Here is a 19120-nt window from a genome sequence, read left to right on the forward strand (position 1 = left end):
AAACTGTATGGTGTTTTGGATAGCATTCCTGTCATGGTAGGCTTTGTGTTTCCATTGCATCCGTAGAATGCTCATTAGTAAGATAATAATGATTTTTTGTTGAAGATGACAGGTGGGCTGTGAGGTTGTTTATTTTCCTGTTACCAACTTGTTTCTGAGAACACAAATACCTTTGGGGGAATCTTAATTTTTTGCCAGACTGGCACTTCAGTTTTCTGAGCTAAACTTGTCATCTTGATGTACAGAGGTCAAAATCTCTGAAAACACAGTGAAGAGGTGGGCAATAGCCATCTGCAGTAGGAGATCTGTCCCAGCTGCCACTACTCAAGTGTGTTTTGAGCACTATTTCAGTTCCCCTTAAATATACAATATATATAAGTATCTTAATATTGAATTCTTGGGACATAGAATAAGGGCAAATCTTGTGCTTAGGGTACACAATTAAGAAACAAATGATCTGACTCGTATTTCTAGGTTTGTACAACTTTGCCCAATTTTATCTCTTTGAAACATGGCAAAGCAATCAAAACCCACTGCTTCAAGGCTGCATTTCCTACAAGATGATCTAGTTCAAGTATTTTTGTTTTTCCTAAAACTGTGCTTTTCTGTCCCTTTATAGGAAGGAGCATAGAGCTTTTTATTGTACACCATTTCTTGAGTTAAAATAGTATGGTAAGAACCATCAGGCCTGAGAAGTCAAGCTCTGTGAAAGACTGCTCTAATGTTTACTGCTTATAAAAAATAGCTGGGTGTATATTCATTGGGCCCTGTGCAGACTGTGTGCGTGAGGGTGTGCATCTCTTAACAAAGTCTTTCTGTATTCAAACTTGTTACCAAGTTATTGAAGTTAAATTGGTCTTGAGAGGAACAAACAAAACAAAGTTATACTTAAAGCAGAATGAGTTTAAAAAAAAAAGAGGGAAAAAATAATAAAGCCCAACACAGACACTGTGCCTGGGGTAAAGCACTCTGTCAGCCTCCTAGAGCAGGCAGTGGGGCAGTCTTGCCAACTAACCACATTTCCTCTCAAAAATATTCATGGCTGCTTCTAGTCTAACCCTAGCCAATGGGGAAAAAAACCCCAAAATGCAAAATCCTGGGACCCCTGGCCACTACTGAGCAGGATGGATGGCCTGGTCAGGTGTATCTGCTCTGTGAGGGTAAAAAACCTACATGTGAACATGAAAATCTTCACCAGGACTGTCAGGGCCACTCATTTTGCCTACCTGAATCAAGGTTGTGTTATTAACAAAAGAAGTAGATCACATTTTACATTTAAACATGACATATACCAGAAGTCAGTTTTGTCAAATGTGGATCTTTGGGTTCACTTATCACCACTTCAATCATCTCCATACTGCATTTTCCCCTGAGCAGGAATGAAAGAACAGGAGGTCCATTCAAATGCTTCCCTGCATTCCCATTTAACTTAAAAATATTCCCCTAGTAGAGGTCAAATGGCAAATTAACTTAAATCCTCATCCAAGTCCTGTGCCTGTGTATTTCTTAGTTACTGGGACATGACTGGAAACACAATAAATCTCAGTTTCCTCTCAGGTGGGCACAGCCTGGATCCCACATGAATACTGATATGGGATGGCAATGCTATGGCATGGCATCTTCCTGCACCATCCTACTCTGAATCACCACATATCCTCCACTGCTCCTTTTCTCTTCTTTAACTCTACCATTAAAATGTCCCAGTCCAGAAAAAGAAGAAAAGGTTATATAATAACTTGGTTTCTAGTAATCAGGGACATACGATGCCCCACAGCAAGCCGTGCCTTCAAAGTAAGTGCCAATGCCACCAAGGTAACAAAATTGGCTTTGTACAAAGGCATGCCTTTTCTTCTGACTAAAACACCCTCACTGGCAATCCCTCCTGACACAAAAGCATTGTGCAGCTGAACTAAACCCTCACTTGGATTATTAAATTGTACCACTGATCAGCATTTCTGTATTACAGCTAAAATAATCCTTCCTGTAAACCACTTAGCCAAGATAAGTGGAGCAAGGGAACAGCTTTAAATCACTCTCCAGGAATGGCTGAAGCAAGCATTTAAGAGAACAACCCTTATTTATTATTCATATCCATGAACCTCTCTACAGGCTCATCACCTTGCAAAAACTGTTTTAAGAATACAAACATATCCCACCTAACCACTGGGAAGTCATAGGCCCACATACATAATTTATTTTTGGAAGGCAAATTTTATGGGCTACTGTCTCACATATTTTAAATGATGGCCAGTCTTGCCTGCTTCATATTACATCTAATCTATACCCTCCTAAGGAAAAGCCAACTAGTTTTTGTCACAAAATGCTGTAAGGTAGCCAGCCTATATTTTGTATGTTGCTTTGTGACAGACAGACAATGAGCTTTCCTAAGGAGATTATACTCAGAAATCTGAGAGTTTCTTTGATTGAGTGCCTTGAAAATAAAAACTTAATGCTCTCTCAGGAAGCAGACCTGTCCACACCAGATGAGCTGCAAGGAGGACACCAGGAGCGCTGCAGAAGCCTGGTAGGGGAGGCACACTGCCCTCCATGATAGCAGCCCTAAACTGGAAGCACACTGTCCCTCATGGAGCAATGAGCTGTGTCAGCCCCGCCACGTCGCTGCAGAAAGGACAGAGTGCATAGAAAAGAGTTCAGGCACCTGACTGGCACATGCTGCCTTCCCTCCTCCCCTCCCCAGCCTGGATTTACATTCTTGGCATAAGCTGCTCCTTCAATGCAATCTGTGTAGCAGCACTGAATTTGATAAGAACAGCTGAGCGTTTTTCATTTTTATGTGTCTAGAGATGTGTCGCCTGCTAGAGAGACATCAGCATCCCTCTGGGAGGGAAGCGGGGGGCAGGGGGATCTGCTGCAAAAAACTTGAAAGGTTTGGGATGTCTCCTCCTTCTCTGCCCTGCCTATCTTTTTGCAGCTTTACCAAAATGAAACATCCAATCAAAACTATATAGTAAAAGATGTGCTACTTTATAGTCTGGTTTTGGAGAAAAAAATCTTTACAATCCCTAAAAGTTCAGTCCTCCAGAGGAAGTTGTTGTATTTCACTGCCATGTGAAACATCTTCCCTGTAAATGAAATGCACACTATTTAAGACAAGGCTTAATTTATCATTATTTTTAAAATAAGCATGTGTATCTTTAATGGGATAGCATCAGTCCCTCTAATTCTCATTTAAATGGCTTATGCATTAAGTCTTGCAGAGACATGTGAATGCTGCAATACAGTAAAATCCTCTGCTACGCTTCTGCAGCCTGCCACTGAATGGCCCCAGTAATTCTGAGCACATTGCTTTTAATGAGTCACTATCATATTGAGTCACTCCCTCTAGCAGCAAAATCCTATTGATATCTCAATATTTTGATGCTGAAAATATTAACAAAGGAAAAAGTCTCATTGTGATTACATCAGAGACCATTTCTAGTTACTTGCTGCGCAGTTCTCTGAGAGTTCAGAAGGTCAGTCACAAGTTTCACTCTTGTAATCTTGCTTTCATCCCCAGCTGCTAACACTGCAAGTTTATATGGCTGCTTCATCACATTGTTAAAAAATAATCTTACTTAGCAAAGTTAAAAAAACCTTCAAAGGTTGAAGAAATCAACAAAGATGTTAGTCCTGTGAGTTTCTGCGTGAGTTGCAAGCATGTTTATAATCTCACTGATAACCCTCCAGGCCTCAGAGGTTCCTAACATCTCTGAATTTCAGAAGAGAAATTTCGTTAGGCAGAAAAGTTAATCCTAAATTCAGAGATTAACTCATAAACTTAAAAAAACCCCATACAAAACCCAAATCCACAGCAGTAAAGACAGGACTTCTGGGCAAATGGGGGACAGGAAGACACTTTCATAGGAAGGGATCTCTGGCTCACTCGCCTGCATGGAAGATGGTTGTCACAGCACGCAGACAAGGTAATGGCATGAAATGCCATGGAGTTCCCAGGACAAGTGAGGCAGGTGGAAACTAGAAGGATGTCCATTTTTTTCCCCTCAAGAGTGAAGTGTGGGGAGCAGAGGATAAGCCCCTTGCCTGATCCAAGGTCCTCCCCTCCCCTTCACTTTGTCACCAGAAGGTGCAGGGAGATAACCAATAAAGGCTGTTTGCTTTTCATTGAGCAAGAGGCTGCAACTCCATTTCAGGGCAGCAGGTACTCTGGATGCCTTGGCAATTCTTGGTTAATGTAGAGCATAAAGCACTTGCCAGCTAACTGAGAACAGCATCCTGGGCCAAACCAACCGTAGAACAGTCCTTGACTAAGGTCCGTACGGCGTGCCCTGGGACATGCGCTCTAAAACACGGGAACAGGAATCCTGCATACCCTTCGGTTTGTTAAAGCCCAAGAAGCTGACATTTGTGGCTCCAAGTTGCCTCATCTTCTGCCAGTGAAACTGAATTCCTCACTTGTCAGGATGAGGAAATACAGCAGGAGTACAGTTTCGCCCAAACTGAAATTTTTGAGGCGGATTAAGTGAGCTGCTAAATAGCCGTTTTGGTAACAGGCTGAATTTTCTTCTGGTCCTTGCTTACCAGCTCCACACAAGACATTTGGAAGAACTGCTTGTTTTGTTCAAGAAGATAAAAACACCTCTGGCAAGGAAAAGCCAGTGGAGCATACCTGTCATCACAGTAGGTGAATTTCATGTCCATGCTGTGGCGACTCAGGAAGGTCTTGCTGTCCAGGGGGATATCGATGTTTGAAGGGTGCTGAATAGGCTCACACATTATTATAAGGCACGTGAGAAGAGGCTCCTTATACCCACACAGAGAGTGAGGAGGGCAAGTGTTATACACTTTAACTTGTCCAGTGCAGTGCAAAACCTGAAATAACAAGAAACAAACTTAGGATGTACTATCTCTCCACATCAAAATGTCTAATAAAATCAAGCCCACTTAATTTGGCTCAGATATTGTACCTTCCATGTGGCAGACTTGAGGTTAACAGTTCTGCCTCTGTTGGTAACAGTGCATTTCATCCTCATGAAGAAGTCACGTTCAGTTGACATCTCTTTGCTTTTCTTTCCAAAGCCTGGCCCTGTATAAGGAAAAAGCAAATTAATTTTCTCGTTTTCCTTCTTGATTTCTTCTACTTATAAGCATGAAGGATTCAACTGAAATAACAGACTTATTCTCAGATCATTTACCTGCAGAGACCATCAAACATGCCTGGACCATTGCAGAGCAATTTGTAGAGCTCAGACCTAAAGCTTTAAGTGGAACTGAAATAGGACTTTGTGCATTTTAAACCTATGTTTTAGCTTGCTGCACATGAATTTTTCCACAGAGTTACAACTGAAAACATGATACCTGTCTAAACTTGATGAAAGGAAAATACTAAACAAACGGTTTCTTGGTACTATCATATTTAAGCAGTATTTGGCAAAACAAAATGAATCTGTAAAGCACTGAATAGCAGTTAATGATTACTGTAGGAATGAAAATTCCTTTTACCATGATGAAGAGATCTCTTTTGCTAGCCATTTACTTCATTTGCTTATTTCAAAAACAAACAAGGACTTTTGTATTTTCATTATTACCATTTTTCAGACTCAGATTCTCTCGAATTTCCTCATGGTCACATGGATGAGTGAAGTCAAAAATGCTGTGTCCAGTGAGTTCCACCTGTGTGAAAGTAAGAACTAAATAGCAAATCAAAGCACCTGAAAGTGTTTATCTGTTTTTAAATACAGTTGAAATGAAATTGGTCACTAGAACTAAGTGCATCAGCAGGATGCTCACAGACACAAATCCCATAACCCTCCCTGTGTTTATCCTCTGCATAACTCCTCATTTTCTCCCCAGAATGATTCTCTTAACTATGAATTTGCTCAGTGCATTTAACAGTCAATACCTCTTGTTATTTTCAACACAGGACGAAACTCCCAATCCACAAAGCAGAAAAGGGGGGACCCAAAAGAGCAGCTCTATCCCCTTTGTCCCATAGTCTAAGGCACAAGTAGAATAAATGCCTTCTCATCTGCCTAGTAAGATGTAGGAAGGCAACTCTGCATTCACAAAGACACTACAACTAGATAGGAAGGGAGAGGGAACCTGTGACCTGTGTAGTCTGCTGTGCAGGGTACCTGCCTGAGAGATAAGACATTTTATTTCCAATCTTTCTTGCAGCAGCACAGAGCTGGGTTTTCTGCATTTAGACATAAGAGTTCTTTCTATGAACTGTATTACAAAGAGAGGAAAACATAAGGGAACAAGTTACCTGGGTAAGTCCCATATATTTGTTGACATTCTCAGACAAAAAGATCATATCTCCATCCTGTGTCACCACAGCAATAAATCCCTCCAAAGCTTTCAGGTACAAGTTGTCCATCTGCTGGTCTGCCTCTACTTCATTCTCATTGTCAGCACATACTGAGAAAAAAGAAAAAAGAAAAAAAAGCATTTAAAGACTTCAGCACCCCAGCCAGCCTTTTTAAATGCAAGTACATCAGGTTACAAGTCAACAAAATAGTTTTCTGCTTTTAAAATTTTCCAACAAATCTCTTCTGGTAGGGCCTTCAGAACAGCATATTAAAAGGATGCCCTTATCACTAGAAAGGCAGGAGATACTTTTCTAAATGTTTTGGCAAATACAAGACCCTCTCTTCACCTTTAGCACGTTTCTGCAAGACATGTTTTCAGTCACTAACACCTGCAGATGCAGATGACTGAAGTGAATCTTCTTTGTGTATGTTCTCTTGGCCACTTGCAACATTTGTACCTCCTAACAGACACAAGGTAGAGGGCAAGCTTTATAGAGGGTACATAAATCTGTGCATCCCTAACAAACACCTAACAGGACTCTTCCATCAGGTCAGGCTTTCTAAAACGTTGAAATACAGCTCCTACAAGACATGCCTAAATAGACCTCTTCACTCAGTACAGATACATCTGTTAACACTGCTTTGGATAGAAGAAGTAGAAAACTGCTCCCTTGAAGTCATTCTGGGTGAATCTCTTTGTCATGCCATAAATCTCAGTATTCCTTGGAAAACCACAGATCCATCTCACTGATACCTGCTTTTTCATCTGCAGACCTCAGGACTTCCTATGCCTCACTCCACCAAACTGACAAGTTTCATCACTCACCCACACTTCCCCTGTCCTGCAAGGAGAGCCTGAGACTCTGCTTACGTCCTAGATGCTTGCCTGTGCAGATTCATGAACCCAGTGCACCTTACTAAATTCTGGGAAAGACATGCCACGGCGCAGCTGAAACCTGAAGCTGTGCTGGAATATTTATTACAGCTATTTTTCTTTTGGTTATTCACGTTATTCCTGGTACCTTCTGGCTGCAGTGTAGTGACAATTGATGGCACTGTGATGCCCTTGACGTGTGCGCTCCGCACGGCCCATCCAGTGCTGTGGGAGCAGCACATGGCAAAACTGCTCCTCCTGATGCCAGTCACAAATCTTCCCTTCTATTCTTTTAACCATGTCTGAGCTCCATGAATAAGAAGCTGTCAGGGAATGACATGCAGACAGCTAGTATCGAAAAATTTCTATGTAGGAACTGGCCCATTAATTTCCTGATATGTTTCATGTGAAACTTCCGGAATTATGATTTACAAAACCACTTACAGATATTGTATCTGGTCTGTGTACCTCAGACACGCTGTGGTAAGCTTATCTTTACAGTTTTGTCAGTTAGTCTGCACATTTGTGATCAGACATGGCCAATGTCATGGTAAGGCTCTGATTTTGAAGGAATAAAGCAAGTAAAAGAAGAAAAAAACCCCACCTTATTGTCTTATAATAAGGAACAAGCAACTCCAAGATATAGGGCCATGGATAAGTTCCCTCTAGATCAAAGGTGCCCTAGAGCCCATGGCAGCGAGGATGATGAGAGAAGAGCTGGAGCAATTCTGCTCTCTGTGCTCCTTCTTCGTGGCACAAGAGTGCTCCAGGCTGGGCCCACCACCAATTTTGCCGTCCAGAGGCTCCAACCATAATTGCATCAGCCTTACTTGCAAGAACAGTGGGACACAAACAAATTCCTTGGAGAAGTTGCTCTCCTTTGATGGTTCAATGTTGCAATTTCAGCTTACAGCTTGTTCTGTAGTACACATACTGTTAGCACTTGAGAAAAGTCATTAATTTTTGTTCTTTTCCTCCATGAAACAGCACATTGATCATATTCCTTCATGTTTCTTGTTGAAATACTCATTTTGCAAGAAGTCTAGAAGCAGGAATAGGGCATTGCTTTGTAAAACATTACAAAACATTACATGGTTTGGGTTTGTTGCTTTTTTGAATAGGGAAGAGGCTGAGCCAAACTAATGCAGTTTTTACTTTGAACCACTAATGAGTGATAATTAAAGGATAAGTTTGATCTGTACAGCTCCTGGAACTGCAGCTGCTAGTGCCTGAGGATGGACTGCAAGCGAGTCAAGAGGGATGAGCAGTCGCAATGGAGACCCAGCAAGCACTGTTTGGAACAGGTAAGTGGTGACAAAAACGATGCTGACTGCTGCTGCTGCATCCTCCTATTCCTCAATATCCCTCCCTGGCTGTGAGGTACCAGTTGTCAGTTTCTCTGGGGTTGAATGCACTTGAGACAGTAGTTCATGTTCCGACTCAGGTGTTTATTATTTCTTATCAGTAAAACAGTCTCACTACTGTGATTTCGGCAGCTTTTCATTAGAAGGCACAAAATGGCCAACAATCTCTTGTTACAAGGTCTTTTAAGAACTAAACTATCCAATTAAGAACTGGCATCTAGATTATGTTCCCTTTTAACTCAACAACTGATCCCAAAGAGCCTGCAATGTGGACTTTTCTGCCCAATTACAAAATGCCACTCAAGCCCATGAAGAAGAAGGAAAAACCACGAGGAAGAAACCCAAGATGACACCCTGTGCCCTCCATCTTCCTTTCATCCACAACATACTAAAAATCCCAAAACCTAAATTTCCCACCTAAGTGATACATCTACACTACTCTCTATAATCTATTTCACATTTTTGTGGATTCTAGTCTTTGCTGAAGTCTAGGAAACTTTCTCCATGAATGAGGGTCAAAGCCAGTGCTCTCCTGGGTGTCAGGGCACCCCAGAACAGACAGAAATACTCCTGGTGCCCTGGGTTTCCCCACCTGGCGGCAGCCCATCACGCATTGTGCACACAAGGGAAGAAAGGGCGCCCTTTCTGCCCAGCCCCAGAGCTATGGAGAGCTCTTGGTTTATCACCCTTTGCCTCTCAACGAGACTGGCAGCAGGGAAGAGAGGACACTCTCTGGGGATGGCCAGCACAGGCTGGGGATTTTCATTTCACATCCTTGCACTGCAATTCAGGCTACACATGCAGGGACCAGTTCCTTCTCAGTACAAAGCAAATGACTTCAGGAAATTGCATCAGGACTAGCATTTAAAATACAGAAAATATACAATAATATATTTGAATAGTACGCACTTTGACCAAAATGACATTTAGGAAAGGAAAAAGAAAAAAAAAAAAAAGAGGTAAGTGACCATCTGCTCCCAAGCTTGTTTCTGCTGCGTAAAGAATGTCAAGGGTCTTTTTTTACTTTTCCGGAAGCAAACAAATGGTTTATTCAGCAGGGATCATGGCTATAGCCCAAGACAATCAGCCAAGTGTGGGTTCAGAGAAAAAAATGACTTTTCAGCTCTAACCCCAGACCCTCCTTTCCATTTTTTTTTCCCAGCTCATTAAGTTTGCATTAACAAAACATGACCATTCAAAGGCAGGAAGGCTATTCAAAGCATTTGTATTCTTAAATGCCTCCAACAGTGAAAGACAAACACTTTACTTGTATTATCAGATGATTAAGTTTGCTTTTCCCTGTATATAAATTATATTACTTATACAAACACACACAGAGGACATGGATCACTCACATCAGGGCTGCAGGTTCAAACCCTTAAGGTCCAAGCTGAGCACAGCACTTAAAGATATAGTCAGCTTTAAAGCGTGTAGTCACAGGGGTTTGTGGGATCAGAGTACACTGTTTTTATTAAAATTATCTTTGTCCAGCTGGAGGCATCTGTGATGTGGACAGAGAGGAGGGAGAGAAGATTGTTTATGCTGCTGCGCACCCTGTCTAATCTAACCCAAAAGCACGACCAAGGTGTTTTGCAGACTCGCTCCAGCCTCCCTGGTAACTCAATAAACCCCACTGCACCCCCTCCTTTCTCCTCAGCAGTCTGGCTGCAGCAGGAAAGGGGAGCTGGCAGATAGGGGTTTCTGGTAGTACTTAATAGGGCGTGCTCACGTTTCAAAGGTGAGGAACCTGCAGGCGCTATCAGGCACAGAAAGGTGGGGGCCAAGTACCTCCAGAGCCACTCTGCTGCTGTGGCCCATCTATCCCTTGCCTGTCCCCACAGCAGCCTGCACAGCAGCTCCAGCACTGGGGAACACACCAAAGGTGCTCATGTCTTCGAATGTTTCCAGGTCCTTTGCAAACACAGCCCCAGAAGGGGTCATCTGCGCCCACCCGCTACAGCAGATCAGCTACAGCTACCTGAGGATCCCAAGTCTGCAGCAAAGAAATATGCTGGGCTGCACTGTGGTGCCCTGGTATGCCCTGTATCAGGTAACTTGGTATAATTATAGTAATATAAATAATAAATAGGAGTCCCTCCTATGGCTGCAGTGTCAGCATTAGAGCACGTTCCCTTTCTCCTGAGAAAAACACCAGCTACTAATACACAGAGGATACACACACTTTAGGAGAGTGATACATCAGAAGCAGTTCAGTCATTGCCACTAGCAAAAAGCTGGTTTGCTTCAGAAAGAATCTATTTGGCAGATGCAAAACAAAAAATGGCATGGCTACTGCAAGCTCCTCCCTGAAATCCCTACTGTCTTTCACTTTGCTTCAAATTGTCTTCATTAATTTACCTTGGTGCTGAACTGGAGCATTCGTGTAAGAAAACTCAGCTTCAGATGGAAAATATTTAAGAAAGCTGGGACCAAAGGGAAGTGGGAAGTTAGCATGAGGAGGTGAGAGCAGAACTTCAGCCTTGTGTTTCCAGTAGGTCTGAGATCACTTTATCCAGAGAGCAGCACCTCATGTAGACTTGCCAGGTTTTTGCAGGTCTTTGGGAAGGGTAACAGTGAGACTCAGTTTATAATGATTTTTAGGGGGTGGGGGGTTTTTTTGTTTGATTGTTTTTTTGTTGTTTTTTTTTTTGTTAGCATTGCATTTCAAAATAGCTGCAAGGTAAATTTTGAAATAAGGATGTGTTTCTGGTTTTTTTCCCTACAACATTTTCTACCTCCCCTCAACTATGGGGAGTGCCTCAGTTCAGACACCGCGACATAGCAGGGAGACTGGGCTGCAAATGTTCCAGTTTAAATTAACAGCACATTCAGCAGAATGAAGTGCTGTAATATTGCTGTTCATATAGCTACTTGATGGAGCCCAGCCAAGGTTGTGTTCATGTAACTCTGGAAAGCCTATACAGGAGGAGAATCCCTGTCTAGGAGAGACTGGGAGATGTTAAAACATGTCAAAAAGCCTTGTAAAACTGCTGCTGTGGCCTTCCTGGGATGACTGTCAGAGCTACAGGGGAACCAGGAACAGAGCAGTGGTGTCCCATGTCCCAACATTTGATGGGTCATCCACTGCTGACTTTACCCCAAAGCAGTACTTCTTGAATTTTGATACAGTATTTTTCAGTCCATGTCTCAGTCTATATTAAATTTTGGTAAGTATTTATTTTGACAAATTTTCTAACTGCCAAATAGAATTTATTCATTGACAAGAAACTTTGAACTGTAATGGCAAATGCTTATTGCAGTGTTTATGATAACCTTTTATGCTAAAAATAACTTTTGTAAACAAGCTTTGATTAATTCTCACTGCCAGGATGTGCACTGTTCCCAAGTTTAAGAACACTTTTTCCGTAGATGCTTGCTCATTTCCTTCAGTCCAACCTCTTGGAACGAGTCTGAAGGCTCAAAAATCAGGCTTCTCCTTAAAAGAAATAACTGTGCAGGTATAAACAACCTCCTAGCAAACAGCCTATAATTCCTCTCAACACCTTTGATCTGACTCAAAGGGGTCTTTTCTGGTTGGTTTGGAGGTAGACAATGATAAAATGTGTTTCTACTGGAGGTCACTTCATCACTTGCACAGAATTTTCCTGGCTTTGTCTCATCCTGGTTCCTATAAGCACCAGTAAGTTGCTTACATATGGTGCATAACTGATACCAGGCTGCAGCTGCCACTCCACAGGAGGGCTGCAAAACCTGCCTGACACTAGCAGGCAAAAGTTAGGGAAGATCTAACAGCAGCTTCACCCTGCATCAGAGACAGCAGCTTTGAGTGACTTGTCTCTTCCTGGTTTCTTGTTTTCCATCAAAGGAAAGAGATTTTCCCCCCCTTTTTTTCTGTCTTGACAGAGCAGTACATCCTGTTCAAGGGGATATTTTCAATGTGTTCAATAAAAGCTTTCAATTTAGATACATCAAGAAAAAGCTACTCTTAAACTTGAAGCTTCCTGAAGTGATCTTATCTCCAAGTGCACAAGCAATCTTGGATAAAGAAAACACTTATGTTAGTGTTGTTTTGATTGCAGAGTTTGTATCTAGCCAGATCATTCAGATGCTGCTCCCCGGAACTTGCTTGGAGTCCTGCAGCCATCAGTGTTGAATATTGGGAATACAGCACTCCATCAGACCAGGCTTTGAGTCCCATAGGACCTTTGGGTGCACCTTCCCTGAAAGGGAACATCACTTCAAGCAGCTGAAGCACTCAGCACCCAATCCACTCTCATTCCTAGCAGCGTGGCTGGCATAAAACTATTTTCCCAATGTAATAAAAGCAATCGAGTAGACATGCTATTTTTAAAGCACTGTTTTATGCCACAATGGTCTGACATTAGATGCAGCTTGTCCAGACATTCAAAAACAATGCCCACATGAGTTCTCCCTCCAGTCTGTCTTCTCCCTTAAAAGCCTAGAGAAAAGCTATTTTTTCCCCTTCTGCTCCCTGCTGGCTTTCCGGCTCTGTTGTCTCCCTCCCTTGAAACCTTCACACTGGCTTCCTTGTGGCCTCCCTTCTCCCAAACAACTTCCTGTCTGTATCCCTGCTCCCTCCCCATTGCTGCTGCTGTCTGCCTGGACAAGAACAACTCCCAGCCAGTTTCCTTTGCTGGATTTCTGCACAGAAAAGACACCCGGGTGATCACATAATTGGGATGGGATTAAGGCAAGCCAATAAAATTGTGTTTGCCTGATTAGCCTGATTAAAAAGTCTGTCGTCCTGGCACAGAGAAACTCACTGTACTAAAGAGTTTGGTTCCTGTAACACCTTTAGATCAGCATGGTTCAAATAAACACTTAAAATTATTGGCAGTGTGCATACAGTCTTCCTAAAATGGACTCTCCTCCTCATATTCAGACAAAAAGAGAATATCTGAGGCAATCTTAGCAACAATCACCATGTTAGCTGTTAACCAAGGCAGCCATTCTTTAGCAAAAGCCATTTTTTCTTTTTTGCCATCTATTAGCTCCCCCAAAAGCATTAGCCTTACTTACTAGCTATACTAGAAAATAATATGGGAAAAATACTGCTAACAGCTTTTCTGACCACAGTAAAGGACATAAGATCCCAAATCCAAAAGCTCCACTACTGATAACCATCAGAATGCCTATTTTCAGCAGCAACTTTATGGGATCAAAACCTTTAGTTGAAACGAACAAAGATCAGTTCTAAATTTATCCCAAACATTTGAATGCGATGATGGTAAAAATGTATTATGCCAGCAGAATTAGGAGACATCTTGAAAAATATTTAAGATGATAATAATTAAATATTTCTACTAAGCATTCCAATTATACCCTGTACTGTTCTGAGCACAACATGGAAACAGTATTATAAAGCCATTGTTTCAGTTTGCTTCCTGTGATACTAATCTCAATCAGGCCGTCAGACGAACAGCCTGCATTTCTAAATGTTAAAGGCTTCCTCTCCAACATTCCCACACAGAATTGCCTACTGTGAAAATCAAAGGGAAACGTGTTACTAAGTAAAGCAGCAACTTTTATAAAGCCAAACCTGGTATTTTTTACCCTTTTGAACTCTGAGATCTACAACCAGCTATTTCCTATTATGATAGGATACAAGGGCCCTACAAGGCCTGCAGGAGACGTGCACTCTGCAATCCAGAAGTCGGGATTTTTCGAGGCACGTAGCGGGAGAGCTCTCAATGGGGGCTCAGATTCAGGGACTCTGCCATTCACCTGCTGAAAGAATGTGGGCATAGATTTCTCTAGGTCTTGGCTTCCCAACAGATAAATGATCATTATGCAGACCCAGCTAATAAACCAGCCTGAGTTACACAAGTGAAAAGCCCTATTCCGACTCGGGGAATAATAGGAAAGGGCATGAGACACTCAATGCCAGTGGAGTGAGACTGGCAAGCTGCCTACAGCCACCTCCAAAATCCCACCTGGCGCATCAGCTTGCAGTAGGATGAGGGTACAGTCCTGGGAAAGGCCTTGTTCTCTTTGCTTCAGGCAAAATTGCCTTAAAACAGAGAGATGTGTTTGAGAAACATGCCCACAAACAGTAACACAAAATGAAATATGGTGTGCTAGTAGGTTTTGATGGACAAAATTAGAAACAAGAAAAATGGTAATCAAGCAGTAGTTCTATCTCTATCCCATTTTGAAGCTTTTATTCAAGCTGCAGCAAATGTTATTTCAATGTCCAAATGACTGACAGAACAAATATGCTCACTTAAGTCCAGTTTACAGTAGGTGTCCAGCCCAAATAATCCAAACCATTTCAATAAAGACAACACAAAGAAAAGAGGGGTTTGCAGGCTGGGGTGGGCATTTGCTTCTATGCACTTCCACCTCCCCATTTCCCAGTTCATCCATCAAGAGATGACACAGGGTTTCTCATGCTCCCTGTCAGTCAAATCAGACTTCTCAAATGCAACAGTATGTTTATGGTCAAATTCTAGGCTGCTAAACATGCACCTGAAACCTTTGCTGCAGCTTTGCTTGGGGCTTAGAAAGGGTCCAAAGCAAAAGCAAGAACAGAATGAGCACAAACATCACCCAAGCCCATTTTCCATCTTCCTTCACACTCAACCAAACAGGATAGGCAGCAAACATCTTGATCTGTGAGCCTCCAGATCAAAATCCTACCACTCTGAATTAAACTGGATGGCCTTCTAGTGAAAGCCAATGTTCTGACATTATTCAGAGGTCTATAAAGATAGGAAATTTAATTTATATGTTGGCTATACTCAGACTAGGAGATGAGCAACAGACAAGGTTTTCTGACTTGAGTTCTTTAATTATAATGTATTTTCATTATCAGAAAAGAATACCCAAAATTTCCGGAAAATCCATCCTTTTAAAGTCTCTTAAGTTCAGCTCCTCAGAATAGAAGCATTTTGAAACCCTTATCTACAGCTCTGGTGCTTAAAGATGAAGCCATGGACAAATCTGCATTTGACTAACAACACAAATTTTAATGAGAGGATTTACTCCAAGTTAATATTTGGACTGAGGAACTCCAACAGATTTAAGGCTAAGCAAATAAAGAAATAAGCAAATATAGACAAAGTATGAAATATTAAAGCACAGCCTGTCACCACTGTAACATTTTATTTCCAGATTCTTTTCTGCTGCTGGGTACTGGTGAAGCTTCAAGAAAATGTAAATTTTCTACATGAATCACATAATTTTTCAAACACTGTCACAGAAATATGTCTCAGAAATATAATATCTTTGTGTGTATGTATGAATATTACACACATACACTGAATTGTCATCACTATCAAATAATGAGTCTAAGCCTTAAAGCTATAGAAGCATCAAAATAAATGTAGTCAGTAAATTTTTTTTCTTACAGAGAAATGTAAATTCATTTGAAAAGTTCACTTTTATCTTAGCAGTTGACCAAATGTTTCCTTCTGATGATGACTGCATCCGACTATTTCATGTCAATTTTTACAGACAGGCACGCACATTACTTATATTATCGGTTACAGCCTCTCAGAAGTTTATTTTTCCTATGGTGTGTCAGTCTTCAGTTCCTGCCATATAAATATTTGAAAAGCTGAGGCTGTGTTTTTATGAGAAAATTATAACAAATTGGCTTTGTTTAAGAACATTTACCTATTTACGCAACTTCTTCAAGTATTAGTTACATGACAAAATCAGAGATGATTTCCAAAAACTGTTCAGCACATAAACTTCTCTTTTCACAGGAGTACATGATAAAACCACATTCTATAAGCTAAGATAAAAATACCTACATGTTATACAGTAGGCTTCAGCAAAAGCCAAAAGTGCTACAAGAAATTACAGAGCACAAAGAAGCAGAATTGAATTTGCCCTATCTTTCAGACTAACCAACAACAAACCAACAGCAAATTTGACCACAAAATGGGATGCTTCCTAATAACATTTATTAAAGTAATTGCTGTTGTATGACTCAACTTTTCTGAGTAGAGGAAGTGCAATCGTGACCTTAATGGGAGTCTTGCCATTAATGAAGGAAAAGACAAAATTCTGGGGTTACCATTCACAAACAATGCAGGCATTGTTTTCTTAACGTATTCTGAAACTCATAGGTCACCCTGTGAAAGTTCTGGAAAACATCAGATGTTTTCATTGATCTTACAGGCTACTCAAGCCGCATGTTTCTATCAAAGTGTTTATTCAAGTATAGGGGGCAAAATAAGAGTATTCCTAATTTTATCAGTTCTAACAGGCTACAAAAATTATGCTTGTTCATGTTTCCTACTAGTCCAACAGGAGCAAAACTGATTGCGCAGAATCCACTCACATCAAATATTTAGCAGTTGTTTCAGCTACCTTATTGTATAGCTTGTTTTAAGCAACCTACCTACTACTCTTTGCCAGTGGATAGCACAATTACTCCTTTCAAACACAGTACTGGACCTTCAGAGCGTCCCAGCTGCTGTTTGAATGTGCAGGCAAAAACATGCTTGTCACACCAAACTGAAAATTATTTGTTTCAGCATGGAGCTTAAGGCATATGTTTGAATTCTGATTAAACTCCTAAAAGCTCAAAATCTCATAACTGAGATTAATAAACCACATTCAAGAGTTCTCAGAGGTTTTATTTAGAGAGGCAAAAAACCTGCACTAACTGTAATTTTGGTAACCCTGTAGTCAGAGAAGAGCATGCATAATCTTATCAAGCTGCCATCAGCCAGCCCGGACACCTAAGTTCTTTTAGACAGATCTTACCTGAAGACAAAAGCTTATGAGTCCGTAGGAAACTGATTGCCAGGCGCATTATGGATGCCTTGTCCAGGTGGGAACTGATGTTGTGGGGCAGGGGCAGCTCATGTGCCAGCTCATAGAACACCTCGGTCTCTTTGCTTCTTCTGCATCTTGCTGCATCTCTTGATTTCTCCTTCCTCCGTTCGGAACTGCTCCTAATAGGGAAAGAAGAGAAAGGAAAAAGCGTTTATTGAAATGCAATTCACAACTTGTGAGGCATTTACAAGTGTATCTTCTCAGCAATGAATCCATTCTGTCAAGTGTTTGAAATCAATTGGCCAAGCTTTAATATCTATTTGTGCCCTTTGAATGGGAATTAGGAGAGGACTGCCACAGCTGGAAAGGACTCAGACTGTACATGAGTCAGCCTTTGAATGCCCTGAATCCCCACACAGTACAACAGAATTGAGATCTGCCTTAGGCAAGAGATTCATAATGAAATAGCAAAGTATTACTTCTGGACTCAGAAAACATTAAAAATAATTTTTTTGTTTGTTCAGTCTAAATTTACTTACTGTGGGACAGGGTGGTAATCCATTTTTAAAGCTAGAATAATTACAGTGAATATGGCTGTGACATAAATACAATGATGTTGTGGAGTTTTTAAATGGCTGCACTCCACGTTAAAATAAAAGTAGTAGTAGAGTATTGAATTGTGTTGGTCTGTAGAACTGTCTCAGCTCTTAATCCAAAGTTGTCCAGAAAGCCATTTTTCTTGGACCATGAAAGGCACAAAATGGAAAATACTGTTGCTTGCAAGATAGCCCTTCTTTGGAGAAACTGTTCTAATTAAATCACCATTTCTCCACTGTCTATGAAAATAGATTCCTTCTTGAGTAAAATAACATAACCAGTAACCAGTAGAGCTCCATGTAAAACAAAAGAGCGGGAAATAACAAAGGGGAAGACATTTTATGAAGCAAGTATGCAAATTTAAACCACCAAGGGACATAAAACTAAATGGAATGTGAGAAGCACAAGGAATAAATTTATAATGGTTCTGGGTTAGTGACTTAAAGAACCTTAATGACTCTAAGGTTCTTTAATGAAGTACAATTTCATTAAATTTCAGAACATGAAGCATCTGAATCCATTTAAAACCATGAGCTATTTCAACCCCACATAGCTCTGCTGATACTCCAAGTTCCTACACTTGCATGACTTGAGGTTTTGCAGTTGAGGATCACAGTCACACCAACACAAAATACATTTCTTTTCAAGCTGACTCTTGCAACAGTCCACCAGTGCCACTTGACTGAGCACAGAACAGGGTGATAAGTAGAACAGTTCCACTGTTCTTGCTGTTTTGGCTGAACATTAATTTCTAGAATCACCAGCAGCACCTCTCTCCGCTAGCAAGGCTTCCAAAATGAAGCTGCTTATAACTTTTTTCCAACAACAATATAAAATAATGAGCCAGTAAACTAAAAATGGACCAGCCAAAAAACCCCACCCTATCAAAACCAGGAGTTCAAATAAATATATTCTGTTGCATGAAGATTATGAGGAAAACAAGTATTAATCACAGTACTTAATTCTAGAAACTGTTTCAATCATGATTGGTCTCATGCTAAACTGCCTAAAATAGTAAAGGATTATTAATCCATAGCAGAGTATTCCAAAGAAGATTACTTCTTCTTGAAGACCTAGAAAGTCTCCAAAAGTTTCTAGCACTGAAACCACAGGAGGCTTCATAAATTAGTAAGAAGGAAAACCAGCCAGGACATGCATTAAATGCCAATGCTAAAGTCACAATAAGGTGTTTGCTGGGGCTCAACAAGGCTGGACACTCAACATCATCATTCAAAGCAGGAGGGAGCTCACAACACATCAGCAGAGCCCTTGTGCTGCAAAACACAAGAAGTTTGGCACATATG

General features: G+C 41.0%; 1 protein-coding gene across 1 annotated transcript in view; it reads right to left on the minus strand.

The window, feature by feature from the left end:
- EPAS1 (endothelial PAS domain protein 1) overlaps positions 1–19120 on the minus strand; it is a 77194-nt gene that overhangs the window by 18271 nt on the left and 39803 nt on the right. Inside the window, exons 2-6 of the mRNA XM_063152056.1 lie at positions 17208–17398; positions 6227–6378; positions 5547–5631; positions 4926–5044; positions 4628–4830 (exon numbers count right to left, since the gene is read on the minus strand). Coding sequence (XP_063008126.1) covers positions 4628–4830; positions 4926–5044; positions 5547–5631; positions 6227–6378; positions 17208–17398 — 750 coding nt within the window. The remainder of the gene's footprint in view (positions 1–4627; positions 4831–4925; positions 5045–5546; positions 5632–6226; positions 6379–17207; positions 17399–19120) is intronic.

The sequence above is a fragment of the Melospiza melodia genome, chromosome 3 (genome assembly GCF_035770615.1).
Source record: "Melospiza melodia melodia isolate bMelMel2 chromosome 3, bMelMel2.pri, whole genome shotgun sequence".
NCBI classification, from domain to species: Eukaryota; Metazoa; Chordata; class Aves; order Passeriformes; family Passerellidae; genus Melospiza; species Melospiza melodia.